Source organism: Phalacrocorax carbo, chromosome 22 (assembly GCF_963921805.1).
Source record: "Phalacrocorax carbo chromosome 22, bPhaCar2.1, whole genome shotgun sequence".
Lineage (NCBI taxonomy): Eukaryota > Metazoa > Chordata > Aves > Suliformes > Phalacrocoracidae > Phalacrocorax > Phalacrocorax carbo.
Genome location: NC_087534.1, coordinates 7,096,204 through 7,119,551, shown reverse-complemented (window position 1 = coordinate 7,119,551; position 23,348 = coordinate 7,096,204). Strand labels below are relative to the sequence as shown.

At 48.2% G+C, this 23,348-nt stretch overlaps 1 protein-coding gene across 2 annotated transcripts in view; it reads right to left on the bottom strand.

The window, feature by feature from the left end:
- The window catches only part of HIVEP3 (HIVEP zinc finger 3), a 116,783-nt gene that overhangs the window by 5,561 nt on the left and 87,874 nt on the right, over positions 1–23,348 (bottom strand). For both annotated transcript variants that reach the window (XM_064471201.1, XM_064471203.1), the window contains 2 exons: positions 15,782–15,957; positions 7,119–7,217 (listed from right to left, as the gene is read on the bottom strand). In XM_064471201.1, coding sequence (XP_064327271.1) covers positions 7,119–7,217; positions 15,782–15,957 — 275 coding nt within the window. The remainder of the gene's footprint in view (positions 1–7,118; positions 7,218–15,781; positions 15,958–23,348) is intronic.

Genomic DNA, 23,348 nt, shown 5'->3' with positions numbered 1-23,348 from the left:
TTCTGCTTCACACCTTCACGCACCCTGCCCGCCTTCCTCTAGAAAAGCAAAAAAAGGCACTTAATAGATGAGAACAGCAGCACCATCACCCTTCGGTGGGCTTTTTATGACTATTTGTTGCAACAGTGCCTACAAAATATCTACAGCTGCCAAAGTATGGGGAAGTTACTGGGATGACTGCTCCCATCCTCCACATGCTGGGGCTTTTCCTGCGTAGATTATGTGACGGTTAAAAATCAGCAAGACTGGACATTTTTAAAAAAGTAAACAACAGGGTTGAAACCACCTCTGTGGATTTTCCCTTATTGTGATAAATTCCAGCTATGATGCAGAAGCTTCTTTGTGGCAAAGCCTTTTTTTTGTCTATCTGCGGAAGGCATTGCACAGGGATGCTTTGTTAATAAAAGCTTGTAAACCATGAGGAATATACAGAAAGCAAATTCTAAAGGATTTGAAGTATATCTGCAGGTAAAAATACAGCATCTCTCTTCTACTTTTCGAGCCAGCAGAAGCTTTCCGAGATCAGTACCAAGCCCCCAAGCAGATTCCTGCCAGCTCACCCGCCGCTCTGCTCTGCACTGAGAAAAACCTGCATTTCCCCACGTCAGACGTGCAGGGATCCTGGCTGAAAGGCGCGCTCAGCCCCAGGAGGTCCATCGGGAGCAGCCACTGGATGTCACTGCAGCTCAACAAAATTGCACTGTCAGAAGGCTTTCCTGCAAGTCCCCACTGCTCTGGAGGGGCTAATAAAATACCAGTTTCTCGAACGCCCTTTGTGCCAAGCACCAAGACGATGGGTGCAGAGCTGCCGGGACACGCTTGGTGGTCCCCAGCATTGAAGGAGAGTGCCTGGATGCCGCTTTGACACCTGCATGAGGCCGGGTAACTAATTGCAGCACTGCTGGCGCCTTTTCCTCGTCAGTTCAGCCTAGGACACCGTTCCTCCTCTGATGAACACTGAAACGGTTTTCCATTTAGAGCTGCCATCTGTCAGCAGGCTGAGCTGGAGGGGAAATCAAACGGCGCTAACGCTGAGGCTGGACCACACCTGCCTGCAGCAGGCAAGGTGGTTTTCAGAAGGGGATGCGGCCACACAGTGAGAAGTCACTGTGATCTATGCATTAAAAAGTCTAATTTGGTTTACTTTGAATAGCAGGGCCTTGCTAGTAAATGCTGATGAAGTATTTGGCATTACCAGTGAAATAAGACATGTATTTTACCACGGCTGATTATCCATCCAAGAGTCAGCCTGAAATGCATCGCATTTGCTCCCCACCCATTTCAAAGGTATCAGCAAGACCTGCTGCGGAGCCCATGCAGCATCGAGTCGAAGTCAGCAGTGCTCTACCAAGAGGCTGACTTGTGTTGTGAAACGCGTGTATAATGATGGCGTTTGCTGGACCCAGGATCCAGTGGTGGCTTGTCTGCAAATTCCCAAAGGAACTGAGTTCAGAACAAGTATTAGTCCAAATGACCGGTTCTCCAAGTTGCAGGGTGAACTGTGCATATTTCTTGCTTGGAAAAGGAATGCATTTCACTACCAGAGCTATGAGCTAGTCCCTGTCTCTCGTTTGGGGGTTTAACGTCTATGGTCTCCAAGATGGACAGGCAGCTACAGCCTCAGCCTCCACGCCTGGCTCTGAGGCCTTGTCCTGCGTGGTCTCCTTTTTTGGCCCCAGTCCCACAACAGGCAGGCGCGGGCCAGGAGAGAGAGCAAGGTCAGAAGTATGGACTGAGGGAAAAGTGAAGCCAGCTCCGCACTGGGGAGCTGTTTGCTTTTGCCACTGAGGGAAACATTTCAGTGAGCCCTGGGAGAGCCGAAAGGGAATTTGCTTTGGCCGCCTAACACGCTCCTTGCAGGCAGAAAGGGAGCGCAGACCTGAGCCCTGGCTTCTCGCAGCTGAAATGCGTTTTGCTGAGCTAATGGGCAGAGAAAGGGCAAGTCAGGAAAAGACCGAGAGGGAGGGAGAGACGGAGGAAGGAAGGAGAGAAGGAGCCAGTTAAAATGTGCCCTGTCGACAGCTTTGTCTGAGGGTTGCGTTTCATTACACGTGTGTTATTCTAAGGTTATGCTCCCAAACTGGTGCAATCACACCGAGCAAAATCAATGCAGGAGTCAAGAATTATACTCCAGTCTCCTTTTATAGTAACACCACTTACTTTCTCCTGCCTTTTAAATAGAAATAAAACCAATCAAATGAAATATAACTCTAGTTTAAAATAATCCAGGGAGTTTTAGGAACTGCTGCTCCCTCCCCACCTGCCCCCAGAGGAAAGCACAGCCATCTTCCTGCACTGGTTTGTGTCACATGGAAATAGCCTTTTTTTAATTATTATTAAAATAGTCCTTGCTAGGCTCTGTTCTGAGCCTCATTGCAAAGAAGGGAGCAGACACTCTGTGGTTACACATGGGAAGGCTCTTTGCAATCCACTGCTGGGAGAACAGGGGATGAGTGATACCGCTGCGATCTCTGATTTCTCATGCACCTTCCTGCCATTTTTACATTATCTCCTCATTCAGCCAAATAAACCCAACCATTACAGTACAAAATATGATTTTCTTCTTGGCCGCCTTATTTAGTATTTACTCGTCATTTGTGAGCAATGGGCCTCCTTCCTCAAGAGGCAGAACATCTGAAATTTCAGCAGAGGTCCAATGTTAGCTTTCACCAGGTGAAAAAGAAGCTGGGAGGAAAGAAAGGAAATGTCCTCTGATACCACACCTTCCCATTTTCACCTTTCTGCATTCCTTCCTGGCAGACCATCCCCTTTACACAAACACAAATGGTCTTCATTAATAGAAGGAAATGAGGACTGTATATTTTTTGTAATTCTAAAATTACACGGCTTGCTTGCATAACGCAATAAAGTCCAGACAGCGCAACACATTCCAGGGAGCAGCCGAACAGCCAACAGCAACAACGGGTGAGGAGTCCCTTCCGAAAGCTAATGGGCTCCTGTCCTCTGCAGCCCAGGTAGGGCCCTTCCTTGCTGGGCTTAGCAGGTGTCCAACCACCGTGTGCTCGGCCACAAGTAGTCAGGGACTGACGATTTAATGGTGGCCAAAACCAAAGTCCCCCAGCTGATGGTCCCATCCCTTCTGCTGAGTGCTCTCCTGGCTGACCTGGGGGTGCAAGGCAGACCTTTCCTGGGCTTTTGTTTAGCCCTACTCTTTCCATGAGGCCAAATGCTGGGACCAGCTCAGCCTCATCGCCTGCCAGACAGCTGTTTTTGCAAGCAGAGTGCTCCCGTCAGTTTACAGCCTGGACGGGCTTCCACACTGCTCGCAGAACACGCTGCTGGGTGTGCTATGATTAACCCTGTATGAGCTCGGGGATGAATGACTGAAGGAAATTATGAACGAAAGCATTCTCCTGGACTGGTGAAGCGAGCCCTTGCAGTTCTGTCCCCAGAAGCCTGCAATTACAAGTAACATAAATAGGGCTTCTGATTTGCAGGTTTTCAAAAGTGACACTCAATTAATATGATTCATTAGTTCTAATTGACTATAATGGAAAGGTTTAAAATAACAGTTGTTCTTTTCAGAGTCATGCAACCAACATTTCAGGAGCCACATTCCTCTTTCCCTATCTAGCTTTGATCTGCAGAGGCATCACCGACGGGTGGTACAACAGCAGGGAGAGATTTCTGGAGACCCTCCGCTAATCGACTCTTTTCAGTGCGTTCCCAGGCTGAGGGAGTTCTCAGCAATCCCCGCAGGAGCAGCCTCCTGCTGCTCACACCACACCAACACTGTTCCCTTGAGGTGGCTACTGCAAAATCCCCGACTAGGATTTCTTTTGGCCATGCCTTCCTTTGGAAAGGCCACAGCCAAGTACAGCACGTCTCTGCCTGATCGCAAGGTTGCTCTGAAGAGCTGGAGAAAAGCCAAGAGTTCAAGCAGATTTAAAAGGAAGAAAGCCATCCCTTGGGGCAGACGGCACGCTGTCGGCCACGTCAGATATCCTTAGCCTTTGTTAGATGCTTATTCTGCGTGGCCTGGGAGAGCCCTTTGACCAGCCCTGTACCTGTCAGCAATGGCACTGTGAAAAGGAGCACGGGTAATGCCATAGGGGTCTGTCTTTCTCCCACATCCTCGTCCCCTGACCACGCTGGGGCAGCCCCCATCCCGTGACTATACCTGGCCCGAACCAGACCCCAAGCCTGAAGGGGCATGATACCACTGCACTGGGGGATCACTGGGCTTCGGGACTGGTTAACCAGTGGGACTTCTCAGAAATCTCCTACAGGTTCTCTGCTAGCAAGCTGAGCTGTGGGTCTGTTCAGGTCAAGGACAGTCACATGAGCCCTCCAAGCCACATTTGTCCCAGGACAGTGACACAAGCCCTCCAGCCCCATCAGGTCATTCTGCATTTGCACCTCTGTGCCTCCAAAAGAGGGTGGCCACATCCAGCCTCCCCTGCAGGAATGGTCCAAGGGCCATGCTAATTCCCAGACTATGCTCAGCATTTTTTTGGAAGTGTGGTGGATGGACTGAACCGCAGATGTCTTGTTGATTGCTCCTGCAGCTTAGGCTGAGATGATGGCATGCCAGTACCTGCAAGTGTCCCCTGCACAGTTTAATTAACCAGTGTGGAGATACCCCAAGGATACAGCACACTGCGGGGGACAGCATTTCTGAGTTTTTTGAGTTAAGTCTCAAAAACTGAGACTTAAAGCACCTCGGAGGGTCCCAGCAGCCAGGGCTGCCCGGCGGGCGCAGCCTCCCCAGCCCTGTGAACCACCTGCGCTGCAAGACCCCTCTGCGGCACGAAAGGCTGCAGCCTGCAGCAGCGCAGACCCCGTTCCCACCACAGGCTACACAGCGAAACACGCTTAGTGATTTTTAATTACCTATGAAGCAGGAAGCGCACGACACTGCCCGTGTCCCGGGAACCAGCCCCTTTCCTAATAAAGCCTCTGATGGACTTGACCTCGGCAGGGGAGCGGGGTGATAAGCGCTGTTTGTTGTTCCTGCCGAGTTAACATTCCCTGGCTCACAGCGCGGTCTCCAGAACTTGCTCAGCTGATCTTCGCTTTACAAAAATAACCGTGGCGCCATGTGTTTTATGAAGTTCTTTTTAACCCATTGTCAACAAACCCTTGCGGGCTGTGGCAGAATGAATCCCAGGGACGGGGGAATCAAAATTGTTTGGGGTGAGACGGGGGGGTGAAACAGGAAACAGAAAAGAAATGCTAAAGACAGCCACAAGAGCTGCTTTCATACTGGGATTTCTGGGGTGGCAGCCAGGAAGGGTCAATGGTGTCACAACCAGCCTGCAACACAACGCAAACAGAAAACACCACCCTGCTCTGTGGCACTAAGAGTTTTAGGCAGGAATAAACACACTGAGACACGGACAGACCTGTGCCCCCAGAACCTTCCCTCCGTCACTGGTGTGTGCAGTGTTTCCTATAAACGCAAACAACCTGCTGAACTCAAATGCAGATGATGCAAAATTTCACCAGGACTTGAGATCTGCTACCCCTAAGGCGTCTTCCCTATCGTTCCTGCGCCGCGGCTCCAGCCCTGAATACTCAGGGTCTTGCTAAAGGAAACAGAATAACAGTCATAAAAACATCTAACTGTTCCCTGGAGACACATAACCTAACCCTTCACAGCTGTCAGAGCACAGCCTCCAATAATTTGGGTAAAAAATCATTTTCTAGCTCAAACAGATAAGTACACAGGAGAATTCCCCATGTTCCTTCATCTCCCAGCTTGGAGATCTTTCTCACCTTTCCCTCAACATTTCTGATGGAGACGGGAGTGCTTATGGTCACCACACTCCCGCCTGATGCTGCCCAGCCTCCCGGGAGGAGATCTGCTTCTCGGGATGACTTCAGGGAAATTCAGCTGCAGATACTATAAACCAGGGCGGAAATTACTAACTAAGAGAGTCATGCATCCTTCTCGAAGAACAGACAGACTCCTGAATTTACAGAGCCTTGGACAGACTTTGTGTGTGTGTGTTTGTGCATAAGCAGATGAAAGAAATTAGCAGGGGAGTCAGGGTAAATGTGTCTTCTTGTAAAGCACTCAGAATAATGCCATTAAATGTCATAGCACCATGTTATTTTAGTTTTGCTGGTTCTTTCCCTACTGAGGAATATCCTAGATTGTTTTCTGACCTGGGTGATTGACCTTCACCCTACACATGGAAAAGACCCATGAGGGATGAGGGAGGCAGCTGCCCCCGTGCTGCTCACACCCCATCCCGGTGCGCTGAGCTCCCCCGCAGTGGTGCAGGGTCCCGGCTGGGCCTGCCTGCAGAGGTGGGAGCAGCTCATGTGTGCACCAGTCCCTCCAGACGCAGCCCAGGTTTGCACTGGTGCCTCGGAGTCTCCTGGGGTCAGCCAAATACAGTAAGATGGGCAGCTCCCTAGAATACGATCCTGATGGAAAAGTCATCCTCCGGAGGCCTTTCAGGAGGAAGGTATCCCCTGAATCATCAGTTCTCCTGTACAGCTGGAGCGCATCCCCTCTGCACCACAGCCTGCACGGGCCATGCACCAAGGGTCACCCCTGCGCTCACGATCAGCACTTCAGCGCCAGTAAAATACGCTGTCAGATCATAACCAAGGATGCCAGGACCGATTTTTCTCCTTCACCCACCAGCCTGTGCATGCAGTGGAGGTTCACAGCCTCATGCAATGCATCCTCGGGGGTGCATCTCTTCCAGAGCACAGCAGTCGGGTTCCTGAACTCCCTGCTAGATTCCCCGGAAAAAATAAGAAGCACCTTCTCACGCCACGGATCCACCGCTTATTATTATGGATATAGCCCACATGCAGAGTGCTGGGCTGAACGCAGGATGCTCCCTACCCATCTGTTTCTTCTCTCCTCTGTCTTCAGCCAGCCAAAATACTTCAGACAAAGATGAACAACCCCAGCAGGGAGACACGGGCTCACAGACTGTCCCACGGATGCAGCCTCCCAGGATGGCCCCGTAACCCACCCCATGCAAGCAGAAATCCCCCCTTGGGTGCTGGAAGGAGCCTGGGGTGAACAAAACTGTTCCACATCTTTGAAAGGATGATTGGTGGAGCACATCTGCCTGAATGGACACTGTTCTTTCTTAGCAGCAATAGCAGGTTTATAATGTGAAAGATTTTACCTTCTTCGGCTTCCAGATCCACCAGTGAAGATACCAACACGCCCATCTCCTGACATTTTTTGCTGTGGGCCTTTGACTTCATATGTTTAGTCAGATTCCCTGAAAAGAAGCAGAAAACATATTTTGGTCAATATGGCTCTTTTTTTTCTTTTTGCTTTTTTTCTTTTTTTCTTTTGTGAGCTCAGCAGTAACAAGTTAATGGTTTGGCTCTGAACCGGACGAAGGCAGCCTCTGACTCTCCCCAAACCAACATCCATTGCAAATACTCCATGACTCAAGCGTAGTTCTCCCTTTTGTTCCTTTTGCTGCTGTACTGGGGTGGAAGACGAGGTGCTGGCAGGGTTGTGTGACTTTTCGGGTGTTGTGCAACCTGAAAAAACTGTTGGGGTACGCATTTGGGTCTGGGGGGAAGAAAAGCCCTGCATTGCTTTCAGCTGTAATGGTGCAGGAAAGAACAATGGTGGGAAAGTAGGGAAGAGAAACACATCATCCCAGCACCCAGGGTCACCTGTGAGGGGCTCCTCAGCACCACGGGTCAGCCTGGTACTACCAAAATGAGGGCTCGAGGTGCCAGCAACAGGGAAAACCCTACAGTCGCCCTCTCCCACAGCAGGATGGCTCAGACGCTCTGGCATGCACCAAAATGCCAAGCAAAAGTTCTCATCTCCCTGGAGCAGGAGGAGTCACGGGCACCCTCTGAAGCCTTGTGCACCAGGGTCTGGCAGCACCGGGAAAACCTGCTGAGCACTAACGGGGCTTCCCTGGGGCTGGGGAGGAAAGAGCAGCCCCTGCAAGGGGGGGTCTGGGATGTGGGGGCGTGGGATACTGCTCTGGGACCGTGTGATGGGATAAGTCGTGGCCCTGCTGGCCACACAGGGCACCTCTCGAATTCTAACTCCCAAATTACAGGCAGGTTAATTAGACAGTTATTAACCCTTCTTATACCAAGGGAAACACTGAACAAAGGGGAACCTTTGCTGAGGGGGAAAAGGTAAGAAAAAGAAAGGGTAGGAGAAATAGAAAATGTCACATTTTTCCCTTTCCTCTCCCACACCTCCTTATGGGCTGAGCTGATGATGAGAAGAAACCTGGGCCCTTGCTGAAGCTCTACCACGGGCTGTTCAACCTCCTAGCACAGCCCAGGAGCCGGCTGAGCACTCCAAATTCACTGCAGCAATATGACGTGCCATCGGTCTTCCTGCTAGCTAACACTTGAGAGTAATGCTGAACAGGAGGCTTGTTTCTCTCACAAAAAAAAAAAAAAAAAAAAAAAAAGAAAAGAAGAAAAGAAGAAACGAATTCTCACACTTTATTATACCCTTCAGCTGAGGACTGAGGTCCCTCCGCTTACATCCTGTAATCCACGGAGTCCCCCGGCCCCTGAGCTGGGTGGGAGCATAGAGGGCCTCTATCAACCTCTCCTCCTGCTGCTCCAGATAGTATAAATAAATAAGCAACTATTCATTGGAGCAAAGAATTACCCGTGATGCCCTCACATCTCAGAAGAGTGCCATAACCATCCAGCTACCAAGACAGTTTCTCTTTAGCCCATGAATTATTTATTTACCCCATTTTATATGAAATGGAATAGCTCCAACAGGAAAGACCAAGAGAGACAAAGGCTGACTATATATCCTTGTGTACCTGGCACCCATCTAGCATGTGGATTCAAAGGATATTGAATAATTTAAATGCAACAAAACAGCTCCAATAAGAGAGATTTATTATTTTAAAACTTCATGCCTAAATAGCCTTAGCCCCATGGTTAGGACACTCAGGTATGAGGATGAGGCCAGCCTGGCTCAGGTCCTTGCTCCAAATGACACCTCTCTCTCCCCACTTGGACCAGGAGTTTTGTTGTGGACCCAAAGACACCCAGTCAGACAAGGGCACGCTCTCCCGGACACCTCTGGCTCCAGTGAATCACCATTGTTTTAAAGTGAAAAACTCTTTCACCAAAAAGCATCCAACGAGTCCAAATCGTGGCCTCATGAAACTGGAATTTAATTTTGGCCCTAACTAGCAAAAAGACAAACTGACTCAGTCTGTCGAAATCAAACCCTGCTGCTGCTGCCTGTCCATCATGGCACATCACATCTTGGCTGGCAAAAATGACCCGTCTTTGCTCAGTTACCACAGCACATTCCCTAACTAGCTTCCCTCCAATGATGATAAACACAGAAAACAAGCCCAAGTAAATGCCTGGTGTGAGCAGGGGGTTGTTGGTCTGTGGCACCTCAGCTGTGATCCCCATGGGGGGAAGGGTGAGGGGGGACACCAGGCGTTTTGGTGCTACCACATCCCTGAAACAAGCCCAGAAATTCGCTGTGCTGCATGCGTCTGGCTTTGCCTCAACCGGGAGGGCTTAACATTAATTACTCAGGGGCGGGGGCTGTTGCATGCAGTGTTTTGGGCAAGGCCACAGCCACCCTGTACTCTGGTCCTCAGAGGCACAGAGCGGCCACCTTGGCCACTTCAGACGTCGAAAGGGTGGTTCCACGCCCAGGCCCTCCCCGCTGCCGTAGCTCCGGCGCTGCTGGCAGCAAGCTCGCTCTCCCTTTTGCCGCTGCAGGAGCTGGGCAGGCACGGGGACCCCCCTGCAGCTCTCCGCCCATCACTTCGTCGCACCTCTGCTTTGACTCAGCTCCACCCTGAGCAACACTTCGGGGTGACAAGCTCCGCCAGAAGCCATCAGTGTCACTTCCTTTTTGCATTTTCTTTCACTGGAGGCGACTGTCCTTGTGCAAGGCAATGCCATGGCTGCTTCTCCTCCTTCCCCGCCCAGGCTGCCTGCACAGCCGTGAGCAGGAAGGCGCTGCACAGGCAAAGGCAAGAGCTCCTGTGTGAATGAGGTGGTGCAAAACACCAAAGGACAAATTTGTAGCAAGCGTTGCTTTCTTTCCCCTTCTACTTCATTCTGCTCCACTTCCCATCTTCCTCTGTTCTCATCCGGTTAGATAAGGTAATACCCGCACGCGCTGATGGACAAGATAAGCCTGCAAAGCTCTCGGTGCAAATTCCCCTGGTGCACGGTCTCTCCATGCACAGCGCCCTGCACGCACACCAAGAAGAAATTCCAACAAAATAGGGATGCTGCTATCCTTTTAGGGAAGGGCAACTCAGGGGCTGGATTCTCATCTGACCCGAGTTCACATCATTTTAAGGAAGTTAAAAGCTCGAGGCTTATTTACACCAGCTGAGAAGCTGAGTTATCATCTTGGGAACAATTTGGAGGACAATGATATTTATCTTATCAGGGTTCTTCTTACAGTTTGTGTTTTTAGACCCCTTAATTAATGCTGGCAAGATTAAATGCTAAAGTCCTTCGGCAAACTTCCAGTAAAATCAACACCACTTTGGCTAAGTAAAAGCTGGATATGAATTGTAAAACGAAGGACTCACAGCTACTTGTTGCCTTACAGAGTTCTGGCTTCCAATAAAAAAAACAACCCCAAACCCACATAACATTGCTTCCTTGGAAACAGTGGAAAAAACATATCTGAAGGAGCAAGAGAGAAGCTAGCAGGCAGGGAAGCTGGATTTAAATAGCAGAACAGTTGTATTGAATCCTAAGCAGGTAAGTGGCCCTCGCTAAGGATTGTTTACCAAAAAGCGCCCAGAAATAAACTGGCTATATTTAAATAAATTCAGGAATCAGTGGAAATTGTGGCCCCACCCCAGCTGTTGCTGCATTGGAGGAGTAGATGCAGTATCAGCACAGCTCTCATTACGCCTGCTCATAACTATGTATTACCGGCTGCTTAAGCTCTTCTGATGTTGTGGGCTCTTATTCTAGACTTAAAGCAGCTTAAATACTTGTGTTGTTTTGAGGAAGCCAAACCTCTAGTGTTCCAAAAGCTCTTAAAGCAGCTTAATAGGGACTAGAAGTGATTTCCCAGTTAAATTTAAAAAGGGAAAATAGTTCTTCAGAATATCCATTACCATATTTTAAAGGTGGTGGAGTTCAAGCAAAATGTAGGGAACAGAAACATTAAGATTCCTGGAAAAATTATCCTGTATGTATTGGGCTCACACCGTGCTATTTCTCCTATTAAATGCAAACAATTCAACAAAAACAACAACAAAAGAAACCCCAGTGAATGACCAACTGCATGATCTCAGCATCCAAGGCGACATTGTGATACAAACATTGAAAGCTTTCCAGGGCTTAAGTACTTTCATATTCCTCTTTTAAAATAACATTCAAGCAGAGAAACAGCTACTCTATGACTAGCCGGCTTCCATTTTGCTGTGAGACGCACTCGCACGCGGAGAAGCAGCCACAGACCAGTACTTTTCATCCCAGATAACCCTTGAAATAGGTTTTATGTGTGACTTAAGTAATGCACAGGCCTTGATTTAGGTCTTGGCATGGAGACAATGTCCCCAAGTTAGACTCTATGAGAAGAAAAGCTTTAATTTATATAATTTATTGGGCAAAAGATTTCAATTTTTAAAATTTTTATTATCTTTTATACTTATTGACTTAAAGATTAAAGGAGGGAATTTGAACATCTAGCCTGCCTGCCCATATTGATACAAACCATAAAATATTAGCCATCACCTGGATCTAGCCTATCAGCTTGCATTAACCAAAAACTAATCTTCCAGAAAGGTAACCAGGCTGGATTTGCAGATTTCAAAATACAGAGAATTAGCATATTTCCCATTGAGGCTTGTGCTGAGACTTAATAGCTGCACTGTTTAAAAAAATAACAACTAATATTTCACTTGAATTTGCCAGTCTTTTACTTCCAGCCCTCATTCCTTTTTTTATTTTTTACCTTTCCCTGCTAAGTTAAAGAGCCCTTTTGCTCACAGTGTTTCATCTCCTGTCTGGACCACTGCACCATTTTCTGTTCCCAGCAACAAGTCTCACGCCACAATGCATAAGGGAGCAGGCGGCAAATTCCTGAGTACCACCGTCCTCACCCCACCAGAGGTTTGTGGCATCCTGAGGAGCCGGGGGACCAAAGCCTCCTCCCAGCAGTGGCTCCTCAGGGACGCTCGGACCCTTCCCCTCTTCCCAGCCGCGAAGGAAGGGTCCCAGCACACACAGCGTGCAGGGACATTTTGCAAATCTATGTATCAATCTGCCCTGCTATAACAGCAGTTAATTCTTTTGGAGCTTTCCGCCAGTTGGACCTGCTCTGTAGTTTCCAGAGGAGGCTTAGCAGAGCGCTGAGTCTGCTAGAGCAGTAATAATAATAAACTGTGCAGCCATAACCTTGCCTTTAAGGGCTGAGGGGGTAATGCATTTAATATATTAACCTGTTCAATAACCTCAGTGCCTGTCATGTGCTGATTTAAAGGAACTGCAAACTAATTTATTAAAGGAAGACTATGGCTGAGGACACGAAGAAGTCTGGTGTCTGGAAACTGTGAGTGGACTAGACTATCAAATGGGCATCTTCAGCCAACAGGCACTGATGTCCTTTACACAAGCATCTTTTAAATTAATACGAAGCTCCTTGTCCCTTCTGACCTCCCAGCAAAGGCAGCAGGATCGACACAGCGAGCTGCTCCATACACTTCGTCCAGAAATTTTAAGAAATCTTAAGTAATCAGGACGTGAGAGTCTGATGTGCTTCTGAACGAGACCAGAGAATAGGTGTGGAAAGGGATAATGTCTGCACAGGAGGGGAACTGATGTGCCAACACTGACCCGCATCCCCAGTCACCCAAGAGAAGGAGTGAAGAAAGGGGCTGCGACTCCCCCAGGGGCCCGGGGATGGGTGACAAGGGAAGGCTGGTGGTCCCCGCGTCCCCTCTGGGAAGGTGGTCAAGGGAAAAGCCTCCCCGACCTTCCTGAAAGGGAAAATTGTTAGACTGAAACTTTTTCTTCATTTCCTTCCTGGTAAGAAAACAATGAAGAAGCTGCTTAACTTCTTTTAAACAACCTCTTGGAGGCCACAGTAACAAACCTCTTAGGAGAGCGCTACTTCGGAGGAGGTAGCGACACCTCATTAGAGAGACACGTTTATATCTGGTCCAGAAACGTAAAATCAAATAAATCTTTACAAACCAACTTTCCAAGACTGCTGTTTCCATCAGCTAAGTGAGCACACAAAAATTGCATGGATTTGCTTTAAAATAATAATAAAAATATTTCCCTGCAGTTCTGTAACCCAAAGGAACAGCTTCGCCTACAGCAACAGAAATGCACAAAAAGCAGACGAGCAGCATAATCAGTGAAAAGAGGAAAATACTTAAAGCTCTTTCACTTGCAAAACTTTTCCCAGTTCTTGGAACACAGATATGGATTTTCTGGGGTCGGGATTGGAGGGGAGAAGGTACATTTTAACCAGATAAAGATCCTCATTAAAAATAATAATAAAAAAAAGGTTTAACTGCTTCCAGCCTACTTGAGAGTTTAGAGCATTAGATCATGCTGGAGAGATCTACCACAGCCAACATGAAGACAGCTCCACAGATATCCCCCTTGAGTTTACGCTGAAGGCTAAAATTAACTTTGGAAAGCTGATTTCTAAAAGAGCTTCAACTCAGCTTATATTTTTGCAAGTGCAGTCCGGCAGCGAGAGCTCCAGCTTCTCCATTCTGCAATTAACCGTGGTTGCAAAACTGCCCACCAGGAAGGAGGATTCTAATGAATCAGGGCACAAACAAACTTATTCTAGACGTCTGCAAAATAAGCTGTGAAACGTCCAGTTCTGCAAACCTCCTGGACCTCTGGTTCACGCTCCCTCACCAACAGCAACAATTCTCTAACTGGACTTTAACTGATGATTTTATCAGCACACAAGGCTGATCTTTTTCTCACTCTCCAATAACTCTTCCAAAGATCCTTGTGTCTCCATCAGCAAAGCAAACAGCATTTACCCAAGTGCTGTAAAGTTACATGGAGTATAAGCGTGCCCGCGGGACACAGCCAAGGCTCTGACTGTCAGCCCCTGCCACCAAGAGCCATTTTCATGCAATTCCAAGTTACCATCATGCAACTAATTGTCCTGAAATTACTGATCCGGGGAAGTTCTGCCCCCTCATGCATCCATCGGCAAATGGATAGTTTTGCATTCAAATCCCAGCTTGGGTTTTTTTTCTGAAGGAAGCATTTCCATGCTGCCTTCCTCATGCAAGTCTCCCGCAAAGCTAAAGAAGGGAAGTCCCTTGGAGGCAAGTGTCTCTTTGTAACGTGCAATCGGCACAGCCAGTGCTGACAGCTTGTGTGCTTCAAGGGAGCAGAGATGAAGAGCAGAGCAGCTAGAGAGATGGCGAAAAGGACGGTTTGATTGCAGCATCCTGGATAAAAGCCTAAGAGAAGCATGGTGGAAAGCAAGGTGAAGTGACGGAAGAGTCTGAATGGATTCACCTCTCAAAGGAAAACCTCAGAACAAAGTAACAAAAGCAAGAGGGCAAAAGAAAGAAAATGAATCAGAAATAGGTCCAGGCTGGGAGGGAGAGAAAGAACCGTCGCTTGGATGTGCTGCGTGTGTCTGATGAGAATTTGGCCTCACATTCGGTATCACTTCCCCATGCTCCCATATGCCTAGTGATTACCAACATGTTGTTACCCAGAAATCATCCACCAGCTTTACCAGCAAAGCCATCAGGTCCAGGCACTGCCCACCCTGAATCATCCGGTGTCTGGGTCACTTGTCTAGCATGGACATGCCCTCCATCGGCACTTCTGGGTAAGCACGCATGCCGCGGCCCACACAGCACCCAAGTGCCTCCTCCCCACCCACGCTGTGCCGCTTCCTTGGGTTGCCCTGTTTTGGGGGGTTGATGCTCTTCTTAAGTAAATACCTCTCCCAGCTGTGTCAGCTTCTGAGATTTGCAATGATGGAGCTACAGGCAGTGGACATTTCATAGCTGTGGTCAAACTATGATCAAGAAACTGAACTCGACATCTTTATTGCAAGACTTGCTGCAACCAAAGATGGAGGGGAGATTTGTCAAACCCATGGTGCCAGACTCTTATGAGAAGTTAAAGGGACCTGGGCACCTCTCGCACTTTTAAGACCTTCACCCACAGTCTCTTGGAAGAGACTTTTTTTTTTGCATGTGGTTCTGGATGTTCCTGATCGAGTTCTTTCACACACCCACTGGGGCAATGATGAAGGTCACTTGCAAAGAACATCTGGTGGTAGTGAGACTGTGGATCGTTAATGACTGGATGTCCTGGAATGGAGGTCTTTAGAGAAAAAGTCTATTCATATGATATAGGAAATGTTGAAGCTACATGCAACTGCGAAGGATGAAAATGTGCAGAGCAAACAGATCTTGAGAGCACCAGCATAAAAAGCCACCTGAAGACTGTCTCCATGTGCTCGGTCAGGGATGCTTGCCAGTACCCAGGAGCTCCTGCTCTCATTCTAGGGTGGTTTTGATTATAAATCTCTGCCAGTGAGGCTGTATTTCAGGATCATTCCCTTTAAGAAGCACAAATAGGATGGCGCAGATGCTCTTCTGCAGGCTGGCTCGTGCAGCCAGCGCTCTCCACCGCAACACGCATCAGCCTAACGCAGGACTGGTCCTCTTCTGAAAAGTTCAGCCAATTAAGGACTCCCTCATCCCCCTCCCTCCAACTCCTGGGTGTTTCAGACCCTGGGAAGGCTTTCCATTCCCCTTCGCCAGCGCCCCCAAGAAGGCTTGTAAGTCAATATACTAAGCAGAGGAGCTAGGAGCTGACTGTCTCTTACCTTTGGTTTTAAAAGCAAAGTTACAGTACTTGCAGACATATGGCCTGACGTCTGTGTGCGTGCGAATGTGTTTCTTCAGCATGCTGGGTTTCTTGCAGCGAATTCCACACTCCTCACATACATACTTCCCTCTTCCACGGCCTCGCACATACACATACTCTTCGTTTGATTTGTACCTATGAGCAACAGGTGTCATGATAAAAAAAAAAAAAAAAGAAGATTCCCACCTCAAAAGTAGTCACAACTTTCCTGGATTAATTCAGCATGTTATTGACACCACCAGTCTCATTTACCATTTGCTAGCTCTGGGTAATTAGGGTAAATTCAAAATATCTTCGAAAGCTTTCTCCCAGATGCCTACTTCCTCTTCTGGAATATGCTTTTATGTCCTGCATCTGCTTCTCTGTACAAACAAATAGCCCAAAGCCTGAGATTAGCCACAGGGCCACCCAAATGTCCTGATTTTCCCCATCCTCAAACACAAACTGAAGCACTCATAATGGTCTGGATAAAACATGTCACAGTCCAGCCTGGCTGCCTGAATTGTCTCTCTGTCAGTCTATGGTGTGTTTTAAAACACGCACAGTCTGTCGCTGTACTATGCAAAGTACCGAGAAAATACTTCTTAGCTAAACCTCTTGTGATAAAACCTTTCCCACCCATTGGGACAACAGCAAAAGCCATCCGAGAAGACTGTGATGCCACACTGCAAGTTGTGGTCCCTGCAGAGACTCCTGCTAGAATGAGACACCCAGAATGGACACACAAAGAAAACATCCATTTTTTAAATATATTGTGCTAACACTAAATGTAAACACAGCAGACTCCAGGCTGGTTTGTCTTTGGCACAATACATGACTTAGGTTTACCCAAGAGAATGAGATTGGTCATCCTTCCCTCACGTTGTATATTCATTTATTTTCTGTCCATGCATTAGTGCATAGGAAAGGCTACATGATGTGGGTTTGAAAAATATTTGTAAGACTAAGACAAATCATTTAGCTTCCTGCCGTTTAGCAAACGGAGTCTGTAATTTCCTGTACTTGCAGCACAAGGAGAATAAGGTAATACGAAATTGGTCCCCTCAGATTTTTAAGAGGCCAAAGTTTTGAAGCGTGGTATTTCTTGCAACTCATTTTTCTATCCAGTACAAATTATGTCTGGTCTTCAGAAATCTCCAAACATCCACCTTTGAAAATCAGGCCTTCTAAAGCATCTTAACAGGGCATCCAATGATACACAACATCAGTCACCTTTTAGTACCTCCCCAATAAAGCCTATTCCAAACCAGAATGGCGAAGAGAAACAGCAGCCAGAGTGAAAAGACACTGAATAGAAACAGCAGCACTAGGATTAGCCTGAGCACTTAATAAGTGAAGGTACAGTAAATCCTAAAAAACCTATGTATTTGTAATGAAAAAAAAAAATTTAAAAAAAATTAAAACTGAGTAAAAAATACACAATGATCATGAATCCAGCCATGAAGTGATAGGATGATAATGGCATGGTCTGCACAGGATGCATCCAAGAAAATACATCCCAGTTACCCACAAGTGTGGATTTAAAAGCTAGTGAGTCACACTGCGCGAACCCCCGATCCAGGGGGACCCAGGCAGAGGGCACGGGGCCTTGGCTCCGCTTTGGTTCATTCACTTTAGGAAGTGTACAGGTACTTTCAGTTCCATGTGGGTGTTTGGGGGACACACCACACACAAAATTCAGAACAATCTTTGTGGGTGCCACCTGGTAGATGTGAGTTTTAGACTAAACCCTTCCTTTCCTCCCATGCCCCAGTCTCTGCCGCAAGGTCTGATCTGTAAGGGGCAGGCTGAGCCACTGCTTTGCCTCATAGGAGAGATGTGAGCAGATGCTTAAATGATGAGCTGCTCATGCATTAAGGTGATGGGGTCACAGATCTTCTATGCAGGTTCAGACACAGACTAAAGAGAGAGAAAAATGGGTGCCTAGATAGTCCCAGTCTAGCCTGAAATACCAGTAGCAGCATCAGCATAACCATGTCTTGGTGTCCAACAGCTACATGTGAGGGAACAGCTTGTACTTCTGTCCTTCAGCATCAGCAGAAGTTCTCCAGACCATAACCAGAGCCATTTGGTAGCCCAGATACTCTAATCTGTCTCCTGTAACTGAACCCACAGCAATGCCATCTACTCCATGCCTTCCCCCCCGCAAAAAAAAACCCCAACTCAACACCAACACCCTTCATCACAAGGTTCTTATTACTTGGCCAGAGGGGACTGAGCTGGTGTCTGAAGAGCACACGCTGACTGCCGGCCTCCACCCCAGTATGGCCAGCTATCCCCATTTACCCGTACAGACACCATGGTACAGATAATTAATTGTTAGTGATGGCCAACGTCCCATCTTCATTCAGGCAGGGACTTAATGCTAAAGCAGCAAAAAGAGCAAAAGGAACCCAGGAATCTCCATGTCCCTTCTTTTCAAATCTGTATTTGAGGCTTCCTTCTCGCCCTCCTTTCTTTCTGTCACTATGCTGGTAATCACCTTGCCATTTAAAAAATGAAATCGCTCCTTTATCAGCCTTGTACTTGCACTACCCTTAATTACACTCTCACATGGAAATCTCTAAGCAAGTCCTTTGTGTCCAACAGTCTCTTCGCCAGCTTCATTAAAGCTATCAGGGATGGCTTTTCCTGGATGAAAAGGGACACGTGATTTAATCTGAAATTAGACATTGCAGTTTATCTGACGCTCTGTGAGACTGAGCCATCCTTCAACATGGATATTGTTCTACAGCTCCCTGAGACGATGTGTGAAACATACAGGGAGAGGAAAGAAACAGAAAAAGAAAGGTAACCTAAGCAAATACCAAACCAAACGCAGAAGAAAGCAAGGGAGGGGATACTGCCATAACATAGAGAAGGCTGCTGCAAATGCCATCTGTCTACACTGAAGGCTCTAATACGTTTATGGAGATAATTACTTCAATATGACATTGGTTTCTCTGTGGGTCTAATACGCTCATATGATTTGCATCAGAAAGAGAAATCAATGACAGCTCACTTCACGTGAAGGTTTACCCCGGACAAAGGACTTTCCTGCTCGGTAATGTTTGCTGTAACCAGAGCTCTCTAATATCCACAGTTGGAGCTTGTGTCAGCAAATCTGGGCTTCTCTTCCAGAGCACTGAGGAATTCCTAATCCTGTAGTTAGCAACATACACCTCCTACAGTGTCACAGATCCCACCGAATACCAAGATGATTTGAAGCCCACAGGTCTAATCGGCCATTATGAACGGGGAGACGAATTTCAGGAATAGTTCTTTCAGACACATAGAAAGGTAAAAAAACAGTTATTTGATGCATTTTTGAACAGTTATTTGCTGTATTCTGCTAGCAAATGCACACCTATTGAATTTTGTGCAACCACTTCTAACATTTCTCAGAGCAAGGGGAGCTGGCCCAGCCCTGGCAGCATCAGTTCTACCGTAGGCAGCACCAGATTCCGAGACCTGATGGCCCCAAAACAGGCCATCGCTGTCAGGAGTCACAAGAAACCCAACAATGGGACAACATGAACCTGGAGAAAGCTTTGTCTCAGCTCTTTCCCTTTAACTTAGTCGAAACCTAAAACCATGAAGCATTTATTCCTTTGCAGGCTTTAGGAGGCTTAGTTCTTAATGTAACAAAGGTAACAAATATCTGACTACCCGCTTTAGCCACAGACGCTTCTTTTATTTTTTTCTCTCAGTGCTGTGAGCCACTTCCAAGATCTCCATGTGGCTGAAAACCACACAATAAAACCTTGGAGAGCAGAGGGGGAAGGAAGTTTGGTGGTTCACAGGCAGGAAGGGAGAGCAGGTTTCTGGGGGACTCATTGCTTCACTATGAGACACAGTTGGGCTGAGTCACCCCTCCTCTCCTGCTTTCTACAGCTGCCAGGAGTTTACCTTGCCCTGCAGAGTCTTTGCTGATGTGACCTTGCTGATGTGACTCCTGCACAGCCTCAGCACAGCAGCTGCGCTTATTATTTGCAAGTCACATGTAGGCAGCCTGATTTTGTGAACATCCAGAATCTGAAGCTCGGTAATGCGTTATGGTGAAGAACGCCCCTGGTTAGCTTTACAGCAGCTGAACAAGTATTTCTTCAACTGGTTTTGACATTTGTTAAACTCACTTGTTTGCTTTTTGGATTTCTGGTACGTAGTAACAGGAATCGGATATCTGATCCCTTTCCTGAGCCACTGCATTTAGTTCACAGTCAAGTGAACTGAGTAGCTCCAGTTGTTGCCTTCAGTGTAAGTCTTCTGGTTTTATTGATGGCACATTTTATCTGTCATCAGGCTGCCCACTCCTCTGGCTTGGCTAAATTCTTCACAAGTTCCTGACAGTCTGCCCTGGTATTAACTAATCTAAGTTATGATTTATGCCACCTGCAAAATTTCCCAGATTGCTGATAAATATGTAACTATTATAATATTATAATGCCAGTAATTGCTAGGAGGTTTACTGCCTTCCTCACAGCTCCCTACTAAATGATTGGACCACTTCTTCCACGGTGACACCTGCAACACCCGCACTGAAACTGCGCGTACAGCAGAAGTCCTCAGCCTTACCCACTGCCTACCCTAGGGAAACATGGGGCACGAGACCCTACAAGACTGCAGCCTGTGTTAAGGATCACCACACGCAGAGGCCAGACAGTTGAAATCTCCCTTAACTCAAGCCAAGCTACAGCAGAACAAACAGAAGGATTTCTTTACAAAATCCAGACCAGACAATGTCATTTCCAGGTTTCTAAAAGCATCATAAAACCTTCTAGTATCCCAATTTACCAGACAGGGCTATTGCACCAAGACAAACAACGAACTTCCGAAGAATGATACAGCAAGACAGAGAAAGAGCTGGGTATGGATATGGGAGGACCTGGCACAGAAATCCGCTCTTCCAGGTCTGAAGTAATGGATCTTTTGCAAACAGTACTTGCCAGCCTCCAGCGAAACTGCAGAAAACTCCTGCCTGGGCTGAGTGAGACGCCACCACACAGACTGGACATACCCAAAGAAGCCTGGTATGAAGGTGTTACTATGAGCATCATCTTGCCTTTGAATTAGGTACCAGCAGCTCAAGTAAGATCTAACGCTGGAAGAATTACACTATCCAAGGTGGCCACCTCTCAGCAGCAATCCTAGGGCTCCTTCTGCCTGGTAGAACATTGGCGCAAGGACTATCTTCTGCCGCAGGCGTAAGACAGTGCCTAAAGCAGTGGGACTCTCATTTTGAGTGGACTCTAATTCAGATAACAAATCAGGATCGATCCAAAGACAAGTAGCTGGCCTGGACTTGCGGGGAATCTCACAGAGGCTGAGCGGTATTAAATCTTCCCTTAATCAGCAACACATGCTGCTGCATGGGAGGAGTGGCTGGGCAGCCACTGCTCCCGTCGCCACATGCTGCAATGCCTCCAGCGCATGGGGCTTTGGCTGATGCAGGGGAGCTGGATGGATGTGCCCTATCATGAGCCCTCCCTCTTATGGCTGATAGCAGACAGCTTATTAAAATATTACAAACACAGCTCCCTCTCAGCACCGCTGCTATGATCAGCTTCCTCACACATTTCAGGCCGGTGGCTGCTTGTGGCTGCAGGATGGAAGTGCAGAGAGGCATCGTGACAAGCTTGCCAGCCACAGACATTTGGTGTCTGATTTGAAAACCTGCAGCTTTGATTACGTCTCTTCTGCCTAAGGATCAACAAGAAACACATGGAGAAACAGCACACCTCATCCCTGAGTTTCTGTGGCCATTCCAAGTTAGTTCATAGAATCAGAGAATTATTTAGATTGGAAAAGACCTTTGAGACAATCAAGTCCAACTGTTAACCCAGCACTGCCAAGCCCCATCCACACATCTTTTAAGTATGGGGGGACTCCATGTGGTGACTCCCCCACCTCTCTGGGCAGCCTGTGCCAGTGCTTGACAACTGTTTTGGTGAAGAAATTTTCCCCAATATCCAATCTGAACCTCCCCTGGCGCAGCTTGAGGCCGTTCCCTCTCACCTGTCACTGGTGACTTGGGAGCAGAGACCGACCCCCCCTCACTCCAGCCCCTCTCAGGCAGCTGCAGAGAGCGAGAAGGGCTCCCCTCAGCCCCCCCTTCTCCAGGCTAAACCCCACCAGCCCCCTCAGCCGCCCCCCAGCACACTTGTGCTCCAGACCCTGCCCCAGCCCCGCTGCCCTTCTCTGGACACGCTCCAGCCCCTCCAGGCCCTTCTTGTCCCGAGGGGCCCAAACCTGAGCCCAGCACTCGAGGTGGGGCCTCCCCAGGGCCGAGCACAGGGGCCCCATCCCTGCCCGGCCCCTGCTGGCCACACCAGGGCTGACACAAGCCCGGGGGCTGGTGGCCTCCTTGGCCACCCGGGCACTGCTGGCTCATGCCCAGCCGGCTGTCAGCCAGCACCCCCAGGGCCTTCTCCGCCGGGCACTTCCCAGCCCCTCTGCCCCAGGCCTGGGGCGCTGCCTGGGGTTGGTGTGACCCAAGGGCAGGACCCGGCACTGGGCCTTGTTAAACCTCACACAACTGGCCTCGGCCCATGGATCCAGCCTGTCCAGGTGCCTCTGCAGAGCCCTCCTGCCCTCGAGCAGATCGACACTCCCGCCCAACTTGGTGTTTTCTGCAAGCTTACTGAGGGCACACTCAATCCCCTCACTTAGATCATTGGTAAAGATATTAAACAGAACGGACCCCAACACCGAGCCCTGGGGACACCGCTTGTGACTGGCCACCAGCTGGGTTTAACTCCATTCACTACAGCTCCTTGGGTCTGGCCATCCCAACAGCTTTTTATCCAGCAAAGGGTACACCCGTCTGAGCCATGAGCAGCCAGTTTCTCCAGAGGAATGCTGTGGGAAATGGTGACAAAGACCTTACTAAAGTCCAGGTAGATAACATCCACAGCTTTTCCCTCAACCACAAAGCAGGTCACCTTGTCATAGAAGGAGATCAGGTTAGTCAAGCAGGACCCATGCTGACTGGGCCTGATGTCCTTGCTGTCCTGTACTGGCTGGCCATGTGATGGCACCTAAGATGATCCGTTCCATAACCTTCCCTGGCACCAAGCTCAGGCTGACAGGCCTGTAGTTCCCTGGATCCTCCTTCCAGCCCTTCTTGTAGATAAGAGTCACATTTGCTAACCTCAGCAGGGACCTCCCCAGTTAGCCAGGACAGCTGATAGGGGATTGAAAGTGGCTTGGTGAGCGCTTCTGCCAGCTCCCTCAGTACCCTTGATAGATCCCATTTGACCCCATAGATTTTGTGTTTAAGTGGTGCAGCAGGTCATTAACCATTTCCCCTTGGATTATGGGGGTTTTAACCTGCTCCCTGTCCGTGTCTTCCAGCTGAGGGGGCTGGGTACCCGGAGAACAACTAGTCTTACTAGTAAAGACTGAGGCAAAGTAGGCATTCAGTACCTGACTTTGTCACTACATTTCCCCCGACATCCAGTAAGGATGGAGATTCTCCTTAGCCCTCCTTTTGTTTTTAATGTATTTATAGAAACATTTTTTCTTATCTTTTACAGCAGTAGCCAGAT